The 23,445-nt window shown below is 27.0% G+C and overlaps 1 protein-coding gene across 2 annotated transcripts; it reads right to left on the reverse strand.

The window, feature by feature from the left end:
- Nucleotides 1–5,645: 5,645 nt before the first annotated feature.
- LOC129959692 (eukaryotic translation initiation factor 4B-like) lies at nucleotides 5,646–21,979 on the reverse strand. 2 transcript variants are annotated; one of them, XM_056072586.1, is made up of 12 exons: nucleotides 21,851–21,979; nucleotides 17,086–17,229; nucleotides 15,741–15,925; nucleotides 13,468–13,584; nucleotides 12,612–12,657; nucleotides 12,160–12,498; nucleotides 11,437–11,601; nucleotides 10,538–10,730; nucleotides 10,205–10,349; nucleotides 9,734–9,860; nucleotides 8,666–8,856; nucleotides 5,646–8,137 (listed from the first exon to the last, which is right to left on the reverse strand). In XM_056072586.1, the coding sequence occupies exons 1-12, from the start codon at nucleotides 21,861–21,863 to the stop codon at nucleotides 8,060–8,062; spliced, it is 1,743 nt and encodes a 580-aa protein (XP_055928561.1). In that variant the 5' UTR covers nucleotides 21,864–21,979; the 3' UTR covers nucleotides 5,646–8,059. The 2 variants fall into 2 exon arrangements, with proteins under 2 accessions (XP_055928561.1, XP_055928557.1); XM_056072582.1 differs by having other exon boundaries at nucleotides 9,722–9,860.
- Between the last annotated feature and the right edge of the window lie 1,466 nt (nucleotides 21,980–23,445).

A 23,445-nucleotide genomic window follows, 5' to 3' on the forward strand; every position in this document is an offset into this window, starting at 1 on the left:
TAATGCTTCACTTTTTTCCCCGCGCTAACGAGGATAGGCTTAACTTATTTTTGGCCGATTATTACAAACGATCCTGTTTATTTTCTTAGTGTTTGATGCATTTAAAATTAAGCATTGTTAATGAATCGATCTTCCAGATTTATTCTGAAATACTTTTGAATTAAAACAGAATAAAGGAAATTAAAAATTTCTAATCTGCGTAGCGTTACCCCAACTGGCTTAGAAAATTCACGCATTTGCGTTACCATAATTGGCGTTGAAAATTCACGCAAGCGCATTGTGTTCTGATTGTTGACAACTCTATTTTCAATGGATACGGACTTGGTTTTGAAGGCTTAATATGTTTCCGGCCGATTATTTCAAACGATTCTGTTTATTTTCTTAGAGTTTCGTGCATTTGAAACTAAACATTGTTAATTAATTGATCTGTTCATGATGAATCTGAGAAAATTTTGTAAAAATCTTCTTGAGATATTACATAAATTAAGAAAGATATTCTTTAGTGCCCATAAGGTTTAAATACTCAGCGACTCTGTTTTCAGTGCTCATATTAAAAAAATGCTTCGTCTCAATAAAAAAATGTTCGTATATTAATAGCAATTTTACCATTTCTACTTTAATTTAAAGCATAAATTCTACGGGAGCTAACAGAAAATTAGAGATACATATTACGTTATGCCTGAAGGCCTTTATAATATTATGAATAAATTATATGACTAGCAAAGTTTGAAACTTTAAAATATTTTGATGAAGAAGCTATTAAAATAGGAGCTACATAAAATATTTAATTATTAAAATTTTACTGAGCATTTAGATTGGCGAACTGGCTGGTCGCCAAAGGCGGCTAGTATGTATGTATGTATATATATATATATATATATATACATTATACACACACACATAATGGTTATCTGCAAAGAAGCTGAACATTGTAATGAAGAATACACATTTTGTTGCAGAGTTGCAACACTTCCTGAAACTGTTTTTTTTTTTTTTTTTTTAATTTGCATTTTCCTTTTTTATCTAATTTTCTAGCTTCTTTCTCTCTGATAGTTCTATGTTCTTTGCTCACTTTTTCACTGAGAATATGATGATCAACAAAAAGGAAAAGAGCAATAAAATTGTCAAAATAAATCAACAAGCAACAGAGACACAATCCCCCAACTTAGAGCATAACAAACTGATACCTTCTTCTTCCTTTCCATCCAAATTTTCAATCCTTTCTTTTAATTTTCTTACTTTTTCTTTCCCTCATTGGCCATTTATGTGAGTTTTGGTTTTGATCCGTGCTTCTAGACAAATTTATTGGACTTTTTTTTTTTTTTTTAAATTACTCTTCAAAAAAAAAAGTACGTGGATAATTTTCTAAAATGTTATTCAAGTGTGAATTTTTATAAGGAAATGTCAATTGTTATTAATTATTACATAAAAGACAATGAATGCTGCAGATTATTTGTGCAAATCTTATTTGATATTCCTGCTTGGATGAGTATTATTAAGTAACGTTGGCAAAAATAGAAGCGTGTACAGAGAAAGATTGTAATGTTTTTGTCTGCAGAATCTTCGATTCATAATTCACATAATTTTCTCTTTAAAAAAAAATTATGTACTATACTAGTTAGTTTTGAAAATGTAATAAACTTCAGATTTAGTTTGTAATTAAAAGCAGGCTATTTTAGGTTAAGCAACTTTTTAAAATTGCAGTTCGTTGATAGATATTTCTTGAAGCATTGCGAACTTCTAAGCTGATGAGTCACCACTTGCTCTATGCTTGATTTAAAAAAAAAAAAAAAAAAAAAAACTCATTTCTAGCTGTATGAGCCCAGGCATCATCATCCATTAAGTCATATATAGGTTGTGGGAAAAGAAATCCATTATTTTTCCGGGGGATGACCGTAATGATCGATATCTCGTAAAATACTGATCAAACAATTTCAGATTTATGATCGTTGGAAAGGCAATACTTTGCACTAAACAAATTTTGTTTGTTTGGTCCATTCAGTTGAGTGTTAAAACTCTCAACAAAGAGAAAATTCAGTATATTTTACAGTTTTTCTTTGATAAAAAAGAAAATGCAAGCCAGGCGGCTGAAATTGTGAATGGTGTTTATGGTCCCGATACTGTAGCAACCAATTACGTGCAATTTTGGTTTCGTCAGTTCCATTCAAGTAAGCCCGTCGTCGGAAATATCGATAAAATCATAGAAATAATCGAAGGTAACCGGCATATTAGCAGTCGTAGCATCGTCCAAGAACTAAAGATCAACCATAAAATAATTTTAAATCATTTGCACAAAGCTGGATTCAAAAAGAAGCTTGACGTTTAGGTGCCACACCAATTAATAATAATAATAAATAAAAAAAACATAATGGATTGAATTGTATCTGCGAAGTCCTGACCAAACGGATGATGACTGGGGATAAGAAATGGGTCACATACAACAACATGGAGCGAAAACGATCGTGTTCAAAGCGCGGTAAAGCAGCTCAAACGGTAACCTAACCAGGACTAACGGCCAGGAAGGTTCTGCTGTACATTTGGTGGATCCAGAAAGGAATCATTCATTAGGAGTTGCTTCCCAATGGCCAAACATTAAATTCTGATCTCTACTGTCTATAACTGAATCGTTTGAAGCTAACGATTGGCCAAAAGAAGTGTTGTTCTTTGTGTTCAGGACAACGCCAGCCCATACACGTGAGCTTCGTTAAGAAATTTTAATGCATTCACCATATAATTTACACCTGACACCAAGCGATTACCATGTTTTTCTCACATTACAAAACTTCCTTAGTGATAAGAAATTGACATCAAGAGAAGATTGTGAAAATCGATTGCTAGAGTTTTTCGTCAATAAGCACCAAGATTTATATGAGAGGCATTATGAAGCTACCTTTATAGAACAAAATGATGCATATTTGACCAAAATTGGTAATCCATAACATGTTGAATAGCTTTGTTTACGTAATAATAATGGATTTCTTTTTCCCCAACCTAATATATATAAATTATTGCATCAACATATGGTTGTACATAAGGATCAGAGATCTTTTTCACCATTATAATTTTCAGCTGCAGAATTTATCAGGAATTATGTGAGTGCATTATCTAAACATGTGATTCCTCTTTGATAGCCATGTCTTATAATAACAAAGAATTTGTAGTGACTGATATCTTTCTTCCAAATCTAACTGAAGTTAAATAGATTCACTAAGTTTGTCTCATCTGCTACAGATGTTCAATGCTGTAGTTACTATTAATCCACTTAGTGTGCAAAAAACTTGATAATGAAGACACTATGTATCTTCATTATCCCACATCAGCTAGTAGCGGTATTTGATTGGGATACAGAGGTATTCCTTTTTTTTAAGGGTGGGGTGGGGATAAATATACAAGACATCTAAAGAAAGAATTAAAACTCTTGACAGATCTGAGGCAGATTTTCCTTGAAACTGAACATGGGGATTGGAACTGATACTAATCTTTGGGTCACACTTCTAAGAGATATATTTTAGTCACATCAGCTTGTGTTAAGAAATTTTTTATTCATCAAGCTGCTATCATCTTAATGAATTGTGAAAGAATTTTGTTCTTGTATTTCATACAAAATATATAAGACTATTTTCACACACACAAAAAAAAAGTAAAAGTATAGAAACATCAGTTAAATGCAAAAATATTCTATTAAAAAGTTTGATACTTACAGCTTTATTGAATATCTTTAAATGCCAAAGTATAGATGCTATATTTCATAAAAATCATAATCTCTAAATGTTGAGAGTCCATAGCCGACTTACTATATTTCATTTGCAATGTATAATTGTTTCCTCAATTCATAAGATATGTTAAATGAGGGAGTTTTAAAAACTAATTTTTCAAAGTACATACCAGCTCAAAAGGCTAAAGCAACTTTACTCTTTATGCAGAATTTCTTGAATTCACAATCCAAAAGAAAGCATGGTAATATACATTGAACTCTTTAGAACTGTCTTTGTTTGTATTTTAATTTTAAAAAAATTTATTCTGACTATTACTACAAATGCCCATTAAATATTCTCTAGTAATACAGAATAAAAATAAGCATGATTATTCTTCAACTTTCAGTTTGGCTGCTAATAGTCTTCAGCAACACATATCCAAGCTAACCAAATTTCCTGGACCATCTCCGACATCTTGTAACAACTTTTTTTAAGGGGCAATTTTCAGTGACGGATCACAGGCTAAAGCTATTATTTCTCAATTGTAACATTAAAATATTCATGTAAGTTAAATATATATGTTGGCCAAAATGGGCATGTGCATCATCTTATTGAAATAATATATGATGTAAATAATTATGGCGAAAAAGACAAATTTATAGACTGAAGTTACAAAACAGTAAGCTATCTAAGTGATTTTTGGCCAGATATTAAGAGTGAACAATCATTTCATAGCAAGTAAGTTCTAGCAGAGCATCTTAAACATGCACATTTAACCCTCCAGCTGCTTATCCCATGATTTCCACAGGTTGGCAGTCAGTCCATATTGTATTCTTCGCAATTTAGAGTTTTATTTTAACGATTATAGATATTTATATCGTATTACATGTAACATCATTTCACTTTATTTGAGAAATATCTGAACTTATTTAGAAACACTGAATCTAAATAGTTATTTTTAAAAATTAGGTAGTTGAGGGTTAAAAGAACCAAGTAAAATATTAACACATTAGGAATAATCAGCTATCACTATGAGTTTAACAAATACAGGAATTTTGCATTTATCAAAGCCAGATGTTTTTAATCTTTAACACCAAAAAAATTGTTTTTCTATACAGCAAAATAGGGCAAATGAAAAAAAAAAAAAAAAAAGCATATCTTATTCAAAATCAGAAAACAGTTTCTGTGAATATTGTACAAAATTTATTAAGGAACTCATTAGTATAATTTCGCTTGCACAAGGTAGGCAACACTTTGAAATATGTAGTAAGTACATATATTTACTACATAAAATTATTAAAAATCATTAACGTGAAATGGAAAAGTAGTAATACTGCTTACAATGTGATTAGAAAACCAATCAGTTAGCAGCATGAAGTGAATGAAACCTTAATTGTAAATACCAACTAATAAAAGGGTGTATACTTTTTATATCTAATCATCTGCACCACAAATAGGAAAAATGATACATACTATAAAAAAATAAATTGATATAATTTCTTTTACAACAGGGTCAAAAGTTTAAGGAAAACACGAGCAAAGAAAAAAGTTATTATACAGTAATGTTTTATGCTCTATCAAGTCTATTGTTCTACTTAAAGTGGGAAAAGTTGTAGCAAAAAAAAAATTGTTATCGTTAAAAAAATAATAATAAATTATTAACCCATCTGCAACTGTAAGCAAAATATTCCATGAATGGGAACTTCTAATTACTAATGGACATAGGATAATATGCTTAAAAAAACTTTTACTTATACTGGTCACTGAATATATTTTGCAGCTTGTGATAATTGAAAATGTTTGTGTACAATTTGTTCTTATAAATGCAAATAGATAAATGAATTTTCAAAAATAATTGCAAATTTGAATTAACTTCTAATAATGTCCAAACAATGAGAAAATTCAGAAAACTGAAAACCTGACATGCAAGAAAAATAACACAGACAAAAATTAATATGAATACCATTATATTTATTCAATTTACACCACTGTTGCATGATTGGCCTAAGAAATGCATTTCACACTCGTATAATTAAATCCAGCAGAACTGCTGATAAAATGACTATACATTTTTCACACAATGTGATATTTAGAGAAGAAAGTAAACTAGCTCTGTCAGTAATGTACAATATAAATATTTTAACATTCTTGCCAGAAATTGTCACTTCTCATGTTCCTACTATAGTATAATACATTAAACACATTTAACTACAGTTCTATAAAACGAGAAGTCATAGTCAGAAAAGTAATTTCAACAAATTTAGTATGTATGAACATTTTTGTGAAAAATGAGTGCACTAAAAAACACGTAAGAAGGCATAGTATTTACATATCTACCAGCAACTCTGGGCCAGCCATGTTTCCACTGGCAAAAAAATAAAATATTTTGATTTGATTCCATAAGATGCAGTGTAAGAATATCAGTCAAATAAGATACCTATGCAAGTTGCACTTATTTCAATTCCTAACATATTTCTTAGTCTGAGTTTAGCAGCATGACCCATACACACAATAAATTTCAAGGTTTAACAACCAATAGTCTATCAGCTATAAAAAGCAGGTGCTAAGGAAAAATTATGTTTTATTGCAAGTTCATATATTAGTTATTTTCACAACATTTTCCAATACACCTAATACTCAAAACACTGATGAACTTAATTTGTACAAATCTGGTCTTTATCATGAAAATAAATTAACTTAATTCATTTCCATTCAGCACAAAACATTATTTACAAAATCTATTTATATTAAAGTAATGGAAATAACTGCTTCAGTAAATATAATAATATGGTAGCACAATATTATGAGTTATTTTGGTGTGAGACCAGTTACTTAAAAACTGATTACATTAAGTCAATTACATAGGTAAAAATCAAAATTGCCAGAAAAACAAGAAGCCCAAAGAACATTTTAAATACAAATATTCACAAGTTTTTTTAAAAAAAATTAACAGCAAGTAACTCACAGTCAATGACAATAGCACCCAACTGTGAAATTTCAAAAACAATGTGCATTCAAACAAAATCAACATGCTTAAATATTAATTCATATACCATTTAATGAATGCTTTTGCATTAACTACAATGAATTCTAAGAGTAAAACTACACGAGTTAAAGCCACAGTGAGTAAAATGTATTTTTCATAAAGTAATAATTGTTCCATTTTAAAAATTCCTAAAAATTTAAACCACTCAATTTTCTATTAATATCAAACTGAAAACAAAACAGAGAACAAAATTTACAAAATTTCAATATAATAGAATTAAAAACTGCATTTACAGTCACCATCAGTCTTAAAACAAAAAGAAATACAATCAGGATATCAAAACAAAAAAACAAACCAAACAAAATATCAAAAGTCTTATTTAAGCATTTTCAGTAATTCCCCTAATCAAAACTTTTGAACTAAAATCTGCAGTAAAATATAGTAATTAATTACATAATGGTTTTGCTAATATATTATATAATTCAAAAAGTTATTAAAACAAATAGAATATGAAATACTACAGTATGATAATTAGCTAGGTAAAATTATATTGTTAATTTATGATCACGTTTATAAAATAAAGTAGTTAAATTGATTTGTTTATTGAGAGATTAGTATAAAGATACCGAAAAGCAAAGTAACAAAAATTATTTTGAATTAATAAAAACCACCACTCATTAAAAGAAACAAATTCAAAACTTAAGCTTTATTTTCCTCATAACATGAAACATAACAAAAAGAATCGAACTTGATGACTAACAATTTGTGAAAAACGAAATCTACAACCGTATGAATACAATTTTAAAAGTTAGGAGAAAAATAAGACTTAGTTCAGCAGTTAGATAGAAAAATACTTTGTTAGTAATTTCAAAAATTAATTTTACTAACTATTAATTTCTTAAAGAATTTGGGTTGCATTAAAATATTTTTCCTGAATGAATAATATTCAAAAAAAAATAATCATGATCTTTGATAGTATGTTTTCATTTCTCAAATTTACAAAGTCAAATACTGAACTCATCCTAAAATTTAAGAAAATATATATTTCAAAAAATTGTCAATACACAATAAATGAGATGCATTCAACTTAAGGCAGAATAAAAAAATTTTTAATTTGAACAATCATGTTTAGTGCTTGCTTTTATATAAAATCTAAATTCCAGTTTTAAAGAGTTAAATTAAAATGCTTCAGAATGGCTATCTCAGCTGCTGATGAATGTTTACATTTTGGCTGCAACAGAATCTCTCTTCAGAAATGTTACAAGCAAAAATGTGAAAAAGACGGACACAAAAACAATGTCCCGCATGTTCTAAGGCCATTTAAAACTTTCCAAATTGTAGTTGCAAGAGCTTTTTTTCAATTTAGCACTATTTTCAATTATTCAGAGTTGCTACCTCGGTCCAGATCCTCAGCATCATTCATGAGATGAGAAAATTTATTTGCAGATGTATAAACCTGAAATGGAAAAAATTAATTAAATATAAAATTTTGTCATAAAATTTAAACTGCTATTATGATGTACCTTTACAAAGTATTTTTTATGTGAAACAACCATCTTTTTGATCTCTAAATTACAAATTAAATAAACAACTTACTTTATTCACATTCACAATATTTGTGATAACTAAATAATCAATATACTTAAAAAGATCAATTAAAAAAAACTGTAAGTAATTTAACAGTTTTTTAATTGTGAAAAATATGTTATATTTAATATTCATTTGTTTGCTTCAATTTAAAGTTTTATAGTTAAAAAAATACTGATTACTATCAGCATACATCAGCATTTCTGTATCATGATTTTATACTTTATTCTAAACTATTGCTATCAAATTCCAGCTATTTTATTTCTAAAAATTTCTTAAAACAAATTTTGTTCTTTATAGTTATTATTCATAAATGTGTAATATATTTTTAGCAATGTTCTATTGTAATCATTAATAAAAATTAATTTTTCTTTATTGCACATTAAAATAAACTTACAGGAGGCTTTGGCTCTTCATATGTTGTACCATGTATCCTGTCTCTGGAATTGTCTCGGTATGAATGATTATGCCTAACACTTCTAAAGCCTCCTTTTGCAGGCTCTGAGTAAGAGCTTCTATCATTACTAGATCGTGGTGCAGCATCATCAGAGTTATCACTTCTCGCATTGTAGTTACTATTGTAATTTTCTAAAGAGAAAAAAATTTAAAAAAACATTTAATTTATCTATGACAAGCTCTTGAAAACAAATTTTATAAAAAGCAATGCTATAATATATATACACAGATATGTCAAAAAAAAAAGTAATTGTTAATATATACATTTTTCATGTTTCAGTTTTTGATCAAACTACAGTTTTCCTTAGGGGGAGGGACAGCAAAAAATATATTAGGACTTTATATTGGGGGGGTTTTTTTTCGAGTTTGTGTAAATTCTGAGTGGGAATTGAAAATTTATACCTATTTCCACAATTCAACATGCAATTTACAATTTGTATTTCAATATAAATCTGAAGCTTCATATTAAATTTGTATATTCTTCAATATAACTAATTACCATTAACTAATACCATAAATAATTACTATTCATAATAACTAATTACCATTGAGATTAAATTATTAATGTTCTAGCATAAAATTTAAACCTTTCCTAACTTTTAAAATCAAACAAAAATAATGTTCAATCATTTTAAACTGTAACATAATTTATAATTTAAAAAGATATTTAAATATAACATAAACAATTATTTTCAATTAAAAAGCTTTTTTTTTTTTTTAAGAAATTCCATCCATTTTTAATAAGAAAAGATTAAAAAAAAAAGTTATGTTCTGTGAAAAAAAATTCAAAAACAGGTAAATAAGTTAAATTTTTGTATTCACAGAAAAACAAAATTATCCACAACTCTTTCCACACTTATTTTATTAAACTTATTTCCATAATTTTTTAAAGCTATTTCACCAAATCAAATATTATATATATATATAATTGAATTTAAATTCAGAAAACTGAAGATAGAACAACAACAAACATGCTTAAAATGAAATGAATATTCACTATTTTTAAAACCTTTTCTACTATTTGAAGGAGGGTTAGCTTTCACGTTTTCTCTATCACTTCCGGTACTGCTAGTACTTCCACATCTTTGTCTTGTCCTGGGAAGTGTATTGTATGGTTGTTCTCTTTCACGTTCCACCTAGAATAATTTATAAAAAAGGTAATATAATTGAAATGATAAAAATATAACATTTTATCAACATTTTTTTATTTAAAATTTTTTACACTAATGAATCTAAATATAAAAAAAAAAGTTCAATAGGATTTTTTTTTTTTTTTTTTTGAGAAAAAACACTGTGATTAGGGGATAGTCAAACATTATACCACATTGCTTAACCTATGAGAAGTATAAAACAACTCTAAAGTTGCTTAAATGTACAATTTTAAAATAAACAAATGAAATTGAAATTAAATAACAGCCTCAAAAACCATTTTAGATGTTTCAGATAATAACTTATAATGCTATAAATTGATGAAACCCACCTGCTGTTTTGGTAGAGGTGGTTTGTACTGCGGCACTGAATCTTCATCTTCCCTTGCTGACCCTGGTGGTCCAGAATCTGAAGATCGTCTGGATCTGTTACTCATTCCAGAACCAGAGCTGAATTTCCGAACTCTATCACCGTCCCTGTAGAGGAAATAAAGTGTAGCTTTTAAATATAAACCAGGAAAATAATAAATAAATAAATACGAGCATATTACATCGCACCCTCTTTTAAGGCAAAAAAAAAAAAAAAATTAACAAAAATAAAATAATCTATTTTTCAAATTTAACATCTTATACATATTTTAAAATTATTAAGGTTAATATAATACCTTTCTTTAGGAACAACAACTTCTTTTTCTCTAGCTAGTCTTTCTTCAATCTCACGTTCCCTGGCAGCAGTATCAACTGGTTTTGCTCCACCAAATATTGAGCTCTTAGTAATTGCTTCAGAAGGTGGTGGTACCGGTTCAATTGGTTTAGTACGAGGAGCCAACTGTAGCTTCCTTCGTTCCTTGGGAACACCTTAAGAGAGTAAAAAAAAAAAAAGTTAAGATATTTCTGCAATGTAATTCCACAATAATTTTAATAAAATTAAGATCACTTCCAGTATTTTTCAAAAGCAACTTAATTGTGTAATTAATGTCTTTTAAGTAAAATTTTATTCCATGATTCTTCAAATTCAAAGCATAAATAATATTTAGTATTATATTATTAGCCTTATTAAAACTGTGGGAAAAAATATTGCTTTATTTTTATTTATTTATTTACCAGTGAATGATTTCCCAAATTTCATAATTAAAGAAAATAAATGCTGAGTACTTCTTAGTTAATATATCGTTCCAGTTTCCTAGCTTATAGCAATGTCACCTACTTCATAAAATGCATTTCTGAATTTATTAAATTCATAAAACAATAACAAAATGCTGATGACAAAACACTAACACTGAAAGTAAATTGGCAACTAAAAGTACTATTGATTGCTAATAACACTTTAATGACAAGACACTAAAAGTTGAAATTTTTTCTGCTAATTCCAGTGTTAAAAGAAAGAAGAAAAAAAAAACTAATAGTAATCTGCGTCTCTTCATTAAAAGCAGAAAGATATACAACCTGCATCAAAATATTCATTCATTTTACAGCAAGCTTATAAAACATAAAAATATCATTTAGATACTTTTTGAAATTTATCCCAAAATAATATGTAATTAAGATTTCTCAAAATACATACCAGAATCATTTGATGGCCTATCATACTGCCTATCTACATTATCTCTGGGAGGGATGTCTCTGTCTGAAGAGTCTCGGAATCTGGAATCTCTATCGTCTCTTCGACCATAATTATCACGGAATCCATCACGGCGATCGTTCCTGCCACCACCACCACGACTCATACCTAAATCAGAAGACCCAAATATCTATATTTTAAAAATTTTATTTAATATAATATTTAACTTTTTTTAAAAATGAAAAAAAAATGAATCATTTAGAAAAAAAACAAGTAACCATTTTATATGTTAAGCTCTCATTATTATGAAGATATACAAGATGAATTATGAAAAGTAAACCCTTTAAAATTATATTTCGTCCATTTCTTCTCTTTTTTTTTAAAATTTCGAGAAAAAACTAATATATACATATTTGCTGAAATATTCTAAAAATTCGTAACTGCTTAATTTTCCTTTAATATGAACAGGCACAAAATTCTGGTCTGTCAATAACAAAGCTAATTAAAGATCATTACACAATATTCTTAATTAGGAACATATTTAAGAAAAATTAAAACAAAAAATTTATTTATTACTAACAATATTAACATATTAATAAAAGATTAAGAATAGCAAAATTTTACTAATAAAATTTATTTTCACTCAATTTTTATTTACTTTTCAAAATTTCAAATAAATTATAAAAGAGAAGAAATTTTGACTAAGAATGAAATATTCAGACCTACCTCTATCAGAAAAACCATAACCTCTATCATTCCGCCTCTCAAATCCTCTGTCTTCATTTCTGCCATAGTCGCGATCATTCCTACTTCCAAAATCATTTCTGTCAAAGCGATCCCCATTTCTTTCAAACCGATCATTTCTATCAAAACGATCATTATTTCTCTCAAATGGCCTGTCATAATTTGATCGATTCCTGTAAGAATCTCTGTCTCCATAACCACTCCTGGATTGAAAACTATCATTTCTGGAATCATCTCTAGAAAACTGATCTCTTTTATCAGATCTCCAATCACCTAAAGTTCTGTCAACACCGCCATCACGTCTGTCATTTCTATCACCATCTGATAAGAAAAAAAGATTTATCAACATGAGCAAAAAGAAAGAAAAGAAAGAATTTTCCCAACACTAATTAAAAATACTTTAAGAAACAAACAACAATTAATGTTATACATACCATGTTCTCCAGCCACACTGACTTTAATAGCCCTATTTTTCAAGGTCTAAAAAAAGAGAGAAGAGTAATAAATCATAAAAGCTTCTAACAACCTTTCATTTAAAAAAAAAATGCATCCCTTAGTTGAAAAAATATTTTTTTTAAAAAATGACTACTTTTTCATATTAATAGTGAATAAGAAATAATGTGCAAGCTACAGGTTCCAGAAGGCTTGCATTGAGATCAAATAAGATTAGGTATATTAAAGAAGAACAAGTTCTTTACAAATTAATGATATTCAACATGAATATCCTCAGTGCCTTTGGGGAGTTCAAATGATAAACTATGTCTTCTTTGATATCATATGAGATGTTCCTATCATAAATAATATGTAGAACTCTAAAGAATATTACTTCTAGATATATTTAACCTGGGTATTTCGTCATCTTAAATACTATATATTGAAAATTTAATTCTTTTAATTAATACATCAATATCCAGTATCTTATAATTAAAAAATAATTTTTTACACCCTTTATAAATATTTCTTTATTAATTTAAATAAGTTTGTCTGGGTTTTTTTTTTTACTAAAATAAAACTGCTTCTTTAGAATGGATTGAAATTTGTTCTTTTAAATAATATATAAATTCATAATTTATTAACAATTACATATATCTCATTTAATTATGAGATCCATATTAAAGGTATTTCATTAATCAAAATGCAATAGTTAACAATATGAATTAATTATTTTTTTTAATAAATGCATACTTTTTCAATACCTATAAATAAATAAATAATACATATAAATATGAGATTAATCATACAGCTCTTTTATTACTTTAAACAAAATGAATAGATAATATGAATTTTTACCTCGCCAGTTAAAGACAATGCCTGCATTAGATCGTTTTGACTATTAAATTCTGCATAGCCAAACCCTCTTATCCGTCCTCGATCACCATTCTCTCGAGGAAGGCGAATATTTTTAACCTATTAAAACAAATAATCAAAATTAAAATCTCTCAATACAGCATGTCAATAAATTATACAGATTTTTTAATATATATATATTTAAGAAAAGATCATTTATCATGCAAATAAAAAAATGATTACTCTTTCTTATACACAAGTCAAATATGGCTTTGCAGAACAAAGAAAACTAAACAAAATTCAACAATTCTTAATAAAAGGGATCTTCAACTTAATAAATTATCTTTATAGTCGATATTCTTGGAATTGACTAGCAATATAATGATATTTCAAAGAAATATAATGAAATGCTGATATAAATTTAATTTATACTTTAGCAACTTATTCTTATTTCACATTTGCATAACAGGAATAAAATCAGAGAGCTGAGTTCCAGGAATATCAAACTATACAAAACAAGGCACACTTAATGTAATGAAAAAATAACCATCTTTTTGAGAAAACATTAATATACGAATATATAATAAATGTTACAATATATGACCAGTTTCTAAACACATCAATAGACTAGCATGAAAATATATCTTAGGATTAGAAAACATGATTTAGCAAATGAAGTTTCCCCCTCCCCCTATTTACAAAAGATTTTTATCTTGATATATTCTTGATTCCAAGGCATCAGTAATTCTGTACCTTCCAATCATAACAAAGGGTCCTTGTCCATTCTTCAGTAGCACATGTAATTTTCAATCCATTAAATATAATTTGAGGTGCTTATGAACTGAACAGAACTGAAAGCCACGTTGTTTTCAGTTCTATCCAATTTTCTCTTATAGCTAATTTCAACCATTTTTCATCCTACCAATTGCCAATTCAATTCTTTTTAACATGTATTTGTATGAGAAAAGCCAAGAATATTAGAAAGTTAAGATATATTAAAAACCTTATCATGCTTCATTAAAAGGTAAAAATTTAACCTAAATAACCTTATCTGTCAATACATGACCTCCTTACCTGTCAAATTTTATCCTAACTGAAATTATAAATAACACTTCCTAAGAAACATTTTATCAACAGTTTTTGGCAGTTTATTATTCAGCATTTGCAAGCTGCAAATTAAGTATTTTTTCGCATTTAATTTGACATATAGGCGAAATGCCAATAAATTAAAATTGATGAATCACACAAAAAAAAAGCTAAAAGAGTATTTGAACCAATCCTTTTTTCTATTTTTTATTCAGTGCTTTATATTTTTTTTTGGGGGGGGGGGAGGAGAAGGGTGGTATTTCAAAATATTATTTCCAATATTACATGTTTATTCCCAAAATGAGCATAACACACAATATCTTCCAATAGAAAGTTGCTGCATAAATAAATAGGTTTCTCAAAAACATTGCGATGTTTTTGACTTTTAACAGCCCCAATTCTGATGTTAGGACTTGCCTTCCTGCGAGTCATTTCAACATTAGTCATACTGTAGTCTATTTTCTATGATTCTCACAATCTTGCATTATTTAAGGCAATGCAGCCTCTTAGTTACACTAATTTTGAAAAATGGAAAAAAGGTTCTATTTATGTTTATGACAACATATTAAATTGAGTGGATTTCATATTCCTCATTATAAGCATATAAACTTACAAAATTTTATCCTAAGTAGACAGACTCAATTTTAGAAGAGATTTTTTTTAAAAAAAGTGTATAATGGATATTTTAAATACATACACAAATGATATAAAATGTTTAATACCCCATATAGTTCAATTTTTAGAGAAGCACTTTTTTTACTCAGACTTCAATGATTAAATTGTATGTATTTTAATTGTATTGATTAATTTGTACATATTTTACTTTGGGGCAACTTTTGGTACTTGTTGGCTTTAACAGTGACCAAAAAGTGACAAGAAAAAATTTTGCCGATTAGGCAATTTCAATCAGATTATATAGCATGTGATTCGCACATTCGAAATTTTTCATAATACATAATAATGCACTTTAGCATATTTTTACAATTTGGTGATTTTTTGGAGGGGGGGGGGGCTCTTTTTGGTTGTTGTTAAAACTGAATAGTACCCAACATTCATATTAATACCAGGCCAGAATTCTTAATTTGAAAAATGCTTTAAATAAAGAAAATGTACAAAAATATGTACAAGAAAATGTACAAAAATATTAAAAATTATATATATACACACACACACAAAAGAAAAAGAAATACCTCAAGCCTTTTAAAGAAACTTGATATGTCATCTTCTGATACATCATAAGGCAGATTTCCTAGAAAGGCTGTAAATGGAGGAGAAGTAGGAATTTTTGACATATCAACATCTGGACCACGTGCAGCTTTAGGTGCTGTAGGTAGAACAACTTTTTCTTCTTTTTTATAATCTAAAGTGTATCGATCTGTAACAACATAAGGAACAGTGTTCAACAGCCAGAAAAATATTTGACTAATTTCATTTCAAGAAATATCATACTTAAAAATTTGAGATGCAAAAAAAATCAGACTTCTAAATCCATTATTGAAACAAACAAATGACAAACTAATTATGCACAATAATAATAAAAGAAATTCTACAAAATATATTAAAAAAAAGATGAAATGAATAATTCTTGAACTATGGCACACTAGCATGATTGTGCATCATATAATCAATCATATTATAACTAATAAACAGAAGTTAGGCTATTTATAAATATTATAATTCTAATATGTAAATTACTTAGAACCTATGAAATATTCCATTAAATCTTAGCCAAATTAATATGATGGCATTTTCAAAATGGAAAAGGTTAATAAATAATTAAAAAATTACATAGTTAAAGATATTAACTGGAAAAAGATACAAACTTCATAGAGAAGATCAGAAGGAAAACTCGATAATTTTATTAAATTCACCAAAATCAAATACCAACTATATTATATATATATATATATATATAAATTAAAAACCCCTAAACATGGATAACAAATTCAAACATCTTACAAAACCAAATCAGGATCCTATAAAAATCCTTAACACTAATAACAGTAACAAGCTTAAAATTAACTAATGATTATAAGGAATCAAAACACACAACTGTAATTAGAACTACATTAATTATTTTGATTAATGATTAATCACATTTTTATATTAATTAGAATAAACAATGCTGATCAACTTGAGTAAATGCTTATACAACCATGAATTCAAATAAAGTCAAGTATAGACTAATAGGGAGTGAAGATTGCAAAAAAGCATGGAGAACAAAGGAATAGAAGACAACATGACAGATTATCATCTCTAGATTAATCAGAAGCACTTCAATAATTTTTCTTTCTTCCAACAGATTACAATGTGTGATCCTTCCTTGCATTTAAATGCAATGAATGATTAAATTTTAAGGTATAATTACAAAATATGATAATTTAAAAAAAATCAGGTATTTAAAAACAATAGATAATTGTTACAAAATAAAACAAAGAAAGAAGAACATGCAAAAGGATACTGAATATAAAAGAAAGACATGTTACTGATAAATTTCTTTTTCAAATTGTTAAAGAAATAACTATATCTTCCTACCATCAAGATCCTCATTCTCCATAGTATCAGCCCAATCGAATCGACGAGGTTGGATAACAGCATATCCTGTTGGAGCATCTTGATCTTCACCCAAAAATGTATTTAAATCAAGGGTCTTGCCCTTAACTTTTCGTTTCCCTTTTGCTAGGAGGAAAAAAAAAAAAAATGAATGATTAAAGAAGTAACTACACAAAGCTCAAAAAAAGACAAAAATATATTTTTAAAAATAAATGAAATTTTTTTTTTTAAATAAAAGGACATTAATAAATTTTTAAAAAAAAGAACAATTGAACAACAAAAAAAATATATAAAGTAAATGACAAAATTATTTTAATGATATAACCAAATTAGAAATAAATATTAAGCTTAAATTACAAATAAAAAGAGAATACAATGGAATAAAAAAAATGAAGAAACCGATTCAGTGATATAAGCATTTCTAAATATTTATTAATATTTTGTAAGAAAATATCAAGCATTTTGACCGAAACAGTCTCTAGAATATTGAATATATTGTATTAAGAGGTATAGTCCAAACAAATCATAGAATTAAAACAATTCAGCTTTAAGTCATTTAACAAATAATATATTTCTATAAGCACTGAAAATGTTTTTTTAACTATTAAAGTACATGGTTTACATGCTGTCTATTAAATAATGAAAAAAAAAAAAAAAAAAAAAACCATGAACATCAAATGGAGCAAATTTTTTTAAAGTACAAACAAATTGGAATCTTTTTTTTTTATCTCGACTATATAAATCTATAAATACATAATTTTGTTTTCATATGAATTTGTTAAATATATTAAATTGTTTAATTACAGGTTCAATACTATGCTTGCTTCAAATTTATGACCAGAGAAATATTTAAGAGGCATAGTTCACAGAAAAATTGAGCTTATGTTTCAATTTAGTATTCATTACTTTAGAAATAACTATAATATAAAATAAACAATTTAATTAAATTCTCTGAATATATATACTTTTTTTACAGAAAATCTAAAAATAAACATTGATTAAGAAGCAATTAACAGAAATTAAGAGCATAATAATATTCTATGTCAATTTTAAGTCATTTTTGTACTTAATTATATAACCAATTTTTTATGTCTGTATTTCAAGAGATAAGCAATTTGCACACAGCATGTATATATAAAAGATTTTAAATAATTTAGCAATTATCATTTTAAAAAGAAAATTCCTATCATATAAGCAATAATTCAAGTTCATTAGATCATAGAATAAATTAAAAGATCATTTATCAGTACCAATTATTAAATTTATGAACAAAGTTTGCAACTTTAAAAGGAAGAAAATGCTTAACTACATGATTGAATTTAAGAAAAACAATATTCTATCAATAAATGAAAAGATATCAGTATTATAAACTGATCAAAAATATCATTAAAACCAAAATACATATCACTGAAATATCAATCATAAAAACAAATCTTTCCCTTATTTTTACAATATTTTTTATATTGATGTAATGTAAACAAATTATTAGAATTTACTGATTGAAAATAAGTGGAATGAAATAATACAAAACTAAAACTAACATTCCGGCAATTAAATAACTTGAAAAATTGTAAACTGGCAAGCCAATGTAAAAAATATCAGAAAAGCATTCTAATAACTCATACTTTTTACAGTGTCTGAATACTTTCAGTGGCAAAATTATGCAACATAATCTTAAAATCTAAGTTATTTCTCTTATTTACTTACCTTTTCAAATCTATACTTATGATAAAGTTAAAAGTGTGTGTGTTGTCACTCTACAGGCCAGATCTACAGCAACCAAATTTAGCACATGTAAACCTTGGAAGTTAGGAAAGTATATCTCATAGCGATTTTTTTAAAGTTTTTAATTAGAATTTGAACTGATTAAAAATTAAATGAAATTTTGGTGTTTATCCGCTGTAACTTCCAAAAATATTACAGCAAAAAAATTATTTTACATCACATTGAAATATTCAAAATATAATCTCAATGATACTTATTTTTTAAACTACAAATTAAATTTATATTTTTAATGAATTTTTAAAAATAATTTAATTATATTTTTCACCAATTTCACAGAAAATAAAGACTAAATTTAAGCTGCACGAGCACATTGCAATGGGAAAAATTATTTTTTATCAATGAGTTGTCATCTCATTGACAAAAGTTCAGATGAAAAATTATTATTAAAAATAAGTTAAATATTATTAAAAACCTAGTCTATTTTTCAGCATGTGTCTGTGTGAAATGAAATAAATGTGAAATATAATATTTTCTAAAAAATAAATGTACAAAATAGTTTTCTATCATCTTTTACAATATCTATTTTATTAATTCAATAAATCTTTATTTAATGCAAACATAGTTTAATACATATCTTTTCAATTCAGGGCCCAACAACTAATTTGTAAACTGTTAATAATAGAAATACAGAAGTTAAAATTTTCTCTGAATGAAGCAAATAATTATATTTTATGTAACTTGATTCAATAAATGCTCTAATTAATTATGAATGGTTAGCTTTTATCTAAATCTTCTGCTCTGTGAATTATATTTAGCAAAATATTCTTGAGACACTAATATTTTAAATAAAAAGAGTTGTACTCCAATGAACTAAATCAGTTGCTAAAACTGACTGATTTATGAGAATTTGATTACCGCAATTCAATAAAAATGTTCAATTTTAGACCATTTCATCGATTGCCTCAAGGATGATACCTCAATCACCGCCCAGGGTTTCTCAAAACTGATTGGCCTAAGAATATGAAAATGTTGATTGTTCTAAGCTATTCTATTCAAAACTTCATAAATCAACCAGATTTGATAGCAGAAGTTAGAAATGTTCACTTACCTATTTAAAAGTTGGAAGTACCAAGAATATTTCAAACAATATGATTCTTTAGGACAAAAGGACTGTATAAAATTCAGACTTCATAATATTTAAAGACCGAAACAAAATAAAATAATGTTATTCACATTATTTAAATCCTTTTGAATAATTCTTGAAATATTACATAAATTATGAAAATTATTCTGTAGTGCACATACAATTTAAATGTTGAATGACTCCGTTTCCAGTACACTCACATTTAAAAAAATGCTTGGTTTCAGTAAAAAACATTTTTATATTAACTGCAGTTTAATCATTTCCACATCCATTAATTTAAAGTTAAAATCTTCCTATAATTTAAAGCTGAAATTTTACGGGAGCTGATAAAGAATTGGAGAGATATAAAGGCCTTAAGCCATAATATACTATGAAGTTTAAAAATATTTTGATGAAAAAGCCATAAAAAGACAAATTACATATTTTTTAAATTAAACTGTTATGAAAACAATACTATAATCATATATTCAATAAACCTTCTGTTAAGTCATTTTCAAACCTTAGACCTTCTGTTAATCATTTTTTTTTTTTTTTACTTTTCATTTGTTTCAGCTGATTACACATATGCTTCAATAGATAATTATATTAAGTACAAAAAGCATGATACTTAAGACAATTTCACCAAATCTTCATCGAATAATTAATTTTAATAAAATTTGACATGATGGAACACTAATGAATACAAAAATGTTTAAATACATAAATTCTTTTAGACAATATTAAAGAATTGATTATAAATTGTTAAAAATCTGACTCAGCATTCATACATATATATAGCAAAAAAATTGATGGTTTCATTTTTTTTTATTTTTTTTTTTAAGAATTACAATGCGAAGTAAAATTTCAACAGCTACAAAATTAAAATAGTTACACAAGAATCTCTGAAAGAAAGGTGCCAAGTGAAAATACACCATGTACAAATAAATTTTACACACTGTTTACTACATTAATCAACAAATTTACAATTATATTAGTTTGTGCTTTAATGTAAAAAAAAACAATGTTGAAGCAATGAGCAATTAGTTAGTAAGCAATAAGCAAGTAAATTAGCATAAAATAAAACTGGTATTTTAAATAATAGATATAACTAGACAGTTTTCAAATTCGCTGGCTCAATTAATTCAATCTATAAGATAGCTTAACAGTAAAATTTATTTTTCCTGTATCATAATAGTACAGAAACTCAAATATCATGCGGTGTCATATGAAATTAATAAGAAATCCGAGTTATAATTTTTTAAAAAGTACTTACTCATATTGTTTGAAAATTTTGTCACGGATTTCGATAGTAGAAATGAAAGAAAATCAGAGCAACACGTGCTAAATTAACTAACAGTTTTTAAATGTTGCCCGATGTCACATAAAACTAAACAGGAAAAAAATTAAGAAAATAAAAAGAAAGTTTTAAAAAATAAATAATTTTGATTTAAAAAATAATAGAAATCTTCTTAAATTATTGAAACCATATGGTAAGCAGTGATTTTGATTGATCAAACGGAACAATCAGATTTTAAAAACAGCCATATAAAAAGGCAGTGGGAAAAATGATTACAACAGCGTGCAAGCTACGAAGGTCGCACATAGTTGCAGTATGTCACCTATATTTACAAAACTACCAAATGATTACAGAAAGCGATTAACTATTGAAATAAATACAATAACATATAAAAAGTGCGGTATACAGTAATGTTACGCATTGATAGACAACCACATGCTACCAAATCGTGAGGGCAGTTTTTTATCAGTGAGGTAAGATCAAAAGCAAAAGGAACAGATTTCAGCATGGAATAAAAGTAAACTTATGTGTTAAATATAGAAGCTTTGTGAAAGTCACACTGAAGTCATATTAATAAGTACTTATAAAATAAATTCACTTACTATTGGCGGCCATAATTACATCTATAGTAATCGCGGATTTTTCTCAGGAAAAAAATGCACTATCTTCACGTTGCCACGACACGAAGGGACATAAACGAATAGAATTGTCGAAAAAGGCTGCAAAACATGTTGTCGTATAAAATGTGTTATTATCGATATTAAATAATCGATTAATGGTAAGGGGTCGATCAAGAAGATCTCAAATCAAATAAAAAATCGCGATCGAATCTCAAAGATATGGTTTGTCAAATTGAACTGTTTACATATATTTATATAATTACTTCTAATCAATCTAAAGATTCATAATTTAATGCCTCGTTATCTTTCCAACATCAAAAGATTTATTTTTCATACATTGGAGTATTACTGTTATTCTAGGTAGTCTGAAATAATAAGGTCAATTTAAAGTAAATCTAGAAAGACAAAATTATCCCGCATTCGTTCCATATTCTTTAATATGATTGTGTCAACCATTGAAGGAATTATTTTCAGGGGAAGCAAGAGCTGGATAGCCGGACAAAGCATTGGCATACATAATCCCTGTTCAATCTTACCACAGTACACAAATAGCACACAATATTAAATAATATTATAAAATTTGGAAAAACAATATCTTATGATATTGTTTTACAATATTTTAGCAGTGTAAAATGAAGGACTATTTTATAATGATCAATGATGGGTTCCGAAATTGTATAATATAGTTTTCCCGGTATTCACCAAATTAATTCACAATGTTATAAAAAAAACATGTTTTAGTTTCAACGCAACTCTTGAATATCATTTTACCTACACTTACTACGTATCTGTTTTTCATTTGCCTCGAGATTCGAAATCGGGACGATTTGATTTTGAGAGCGATATTTAATCCACTGAGCCAACGAGACCCTGAATGGCAAATCTCGATTATAGTAATTCAGTATTTAGTTCGAAAGAGGTATCGGGTTCTATATTTAATGGATTGTCCCTTCAATTTAATAATTATTTTAAATTTCGATGTAAAAATACGACTTGAAGTAAAAGAGGAAGCGATTGCGCTTCAAATTAAGATTTCTTGTTAGAATACATTACGGCATTTAGTATAAAATGTTATAGCTTTTTAATAAATAGAAAATAAAAAAAATCACAATTTTCAGAAATAATTTACCTTTTCTTAGTTTGTAAAAATTAAATATTAAGAAAATGTTTATATATATATATATATAACAAGGATTATTCACCATTTTTTTTTATATTTTGTTTAAAAATAATAATTTTGGCATGCTCTATTTGTAATAAAATTTGGATAAAAAAAATTCAAAAAAATTTTAGAACATATTTTATTATTTCTATTTTTTTTAAATTTCCCTTATTTACTTTACTTTTTAATAAGATATCAAAAATATATCTTATTACTGGTCACTTAAACTAAACAAATATCCTACTTAATCCACTTAAAGTAAAATCTTAAAAATGAAGAATAACTTATTCAAGCTTTTGAGAATTTTGTGCTAACGCCAGAGACGGCCGTTTTTGGGCGTCTGAGTCTGTGGGTGTTGAGGTCGGTATACAAAAATAGCTTCCTGGATATGTAATTATTTTCGGTGATGGTTTCC

Source organism: Argiope bruennichi, chromosome 2 (assembly GCF_947563725.1).
Source record: "Argiope bruennichi chromosome 2, qqArgBrue1.1, whole genome shotgun sequence".
NCBI lineage: Eukaryota > Metazoa > Arthropoda > Arachnida > Araneae > Araneidae > Argiope > Argiope bruennichi.

What these genes read in the sequence shown, in the direction of transcription:
- LOC129959692 (XM_056072582.1), bottom strand. An exon ending in GTTTCTTTAAAAGGCTTGAG is followed by an intron (nt 13,585 to 15,740) that starts GTATTTCTTTTT and finishes TTGTTTTAATAG; the next exon opens with GTTAAAAATATTCGCCTTCC. An exon ending in CAGTGTGGCTGGAGAACATG is followed by an intron (nt 12,499 to 12,611) that starts GTATGTATAACA and finishes TTTTCTTATCAG; the next exon opens with ATGGTGATAGAAATGACAGA.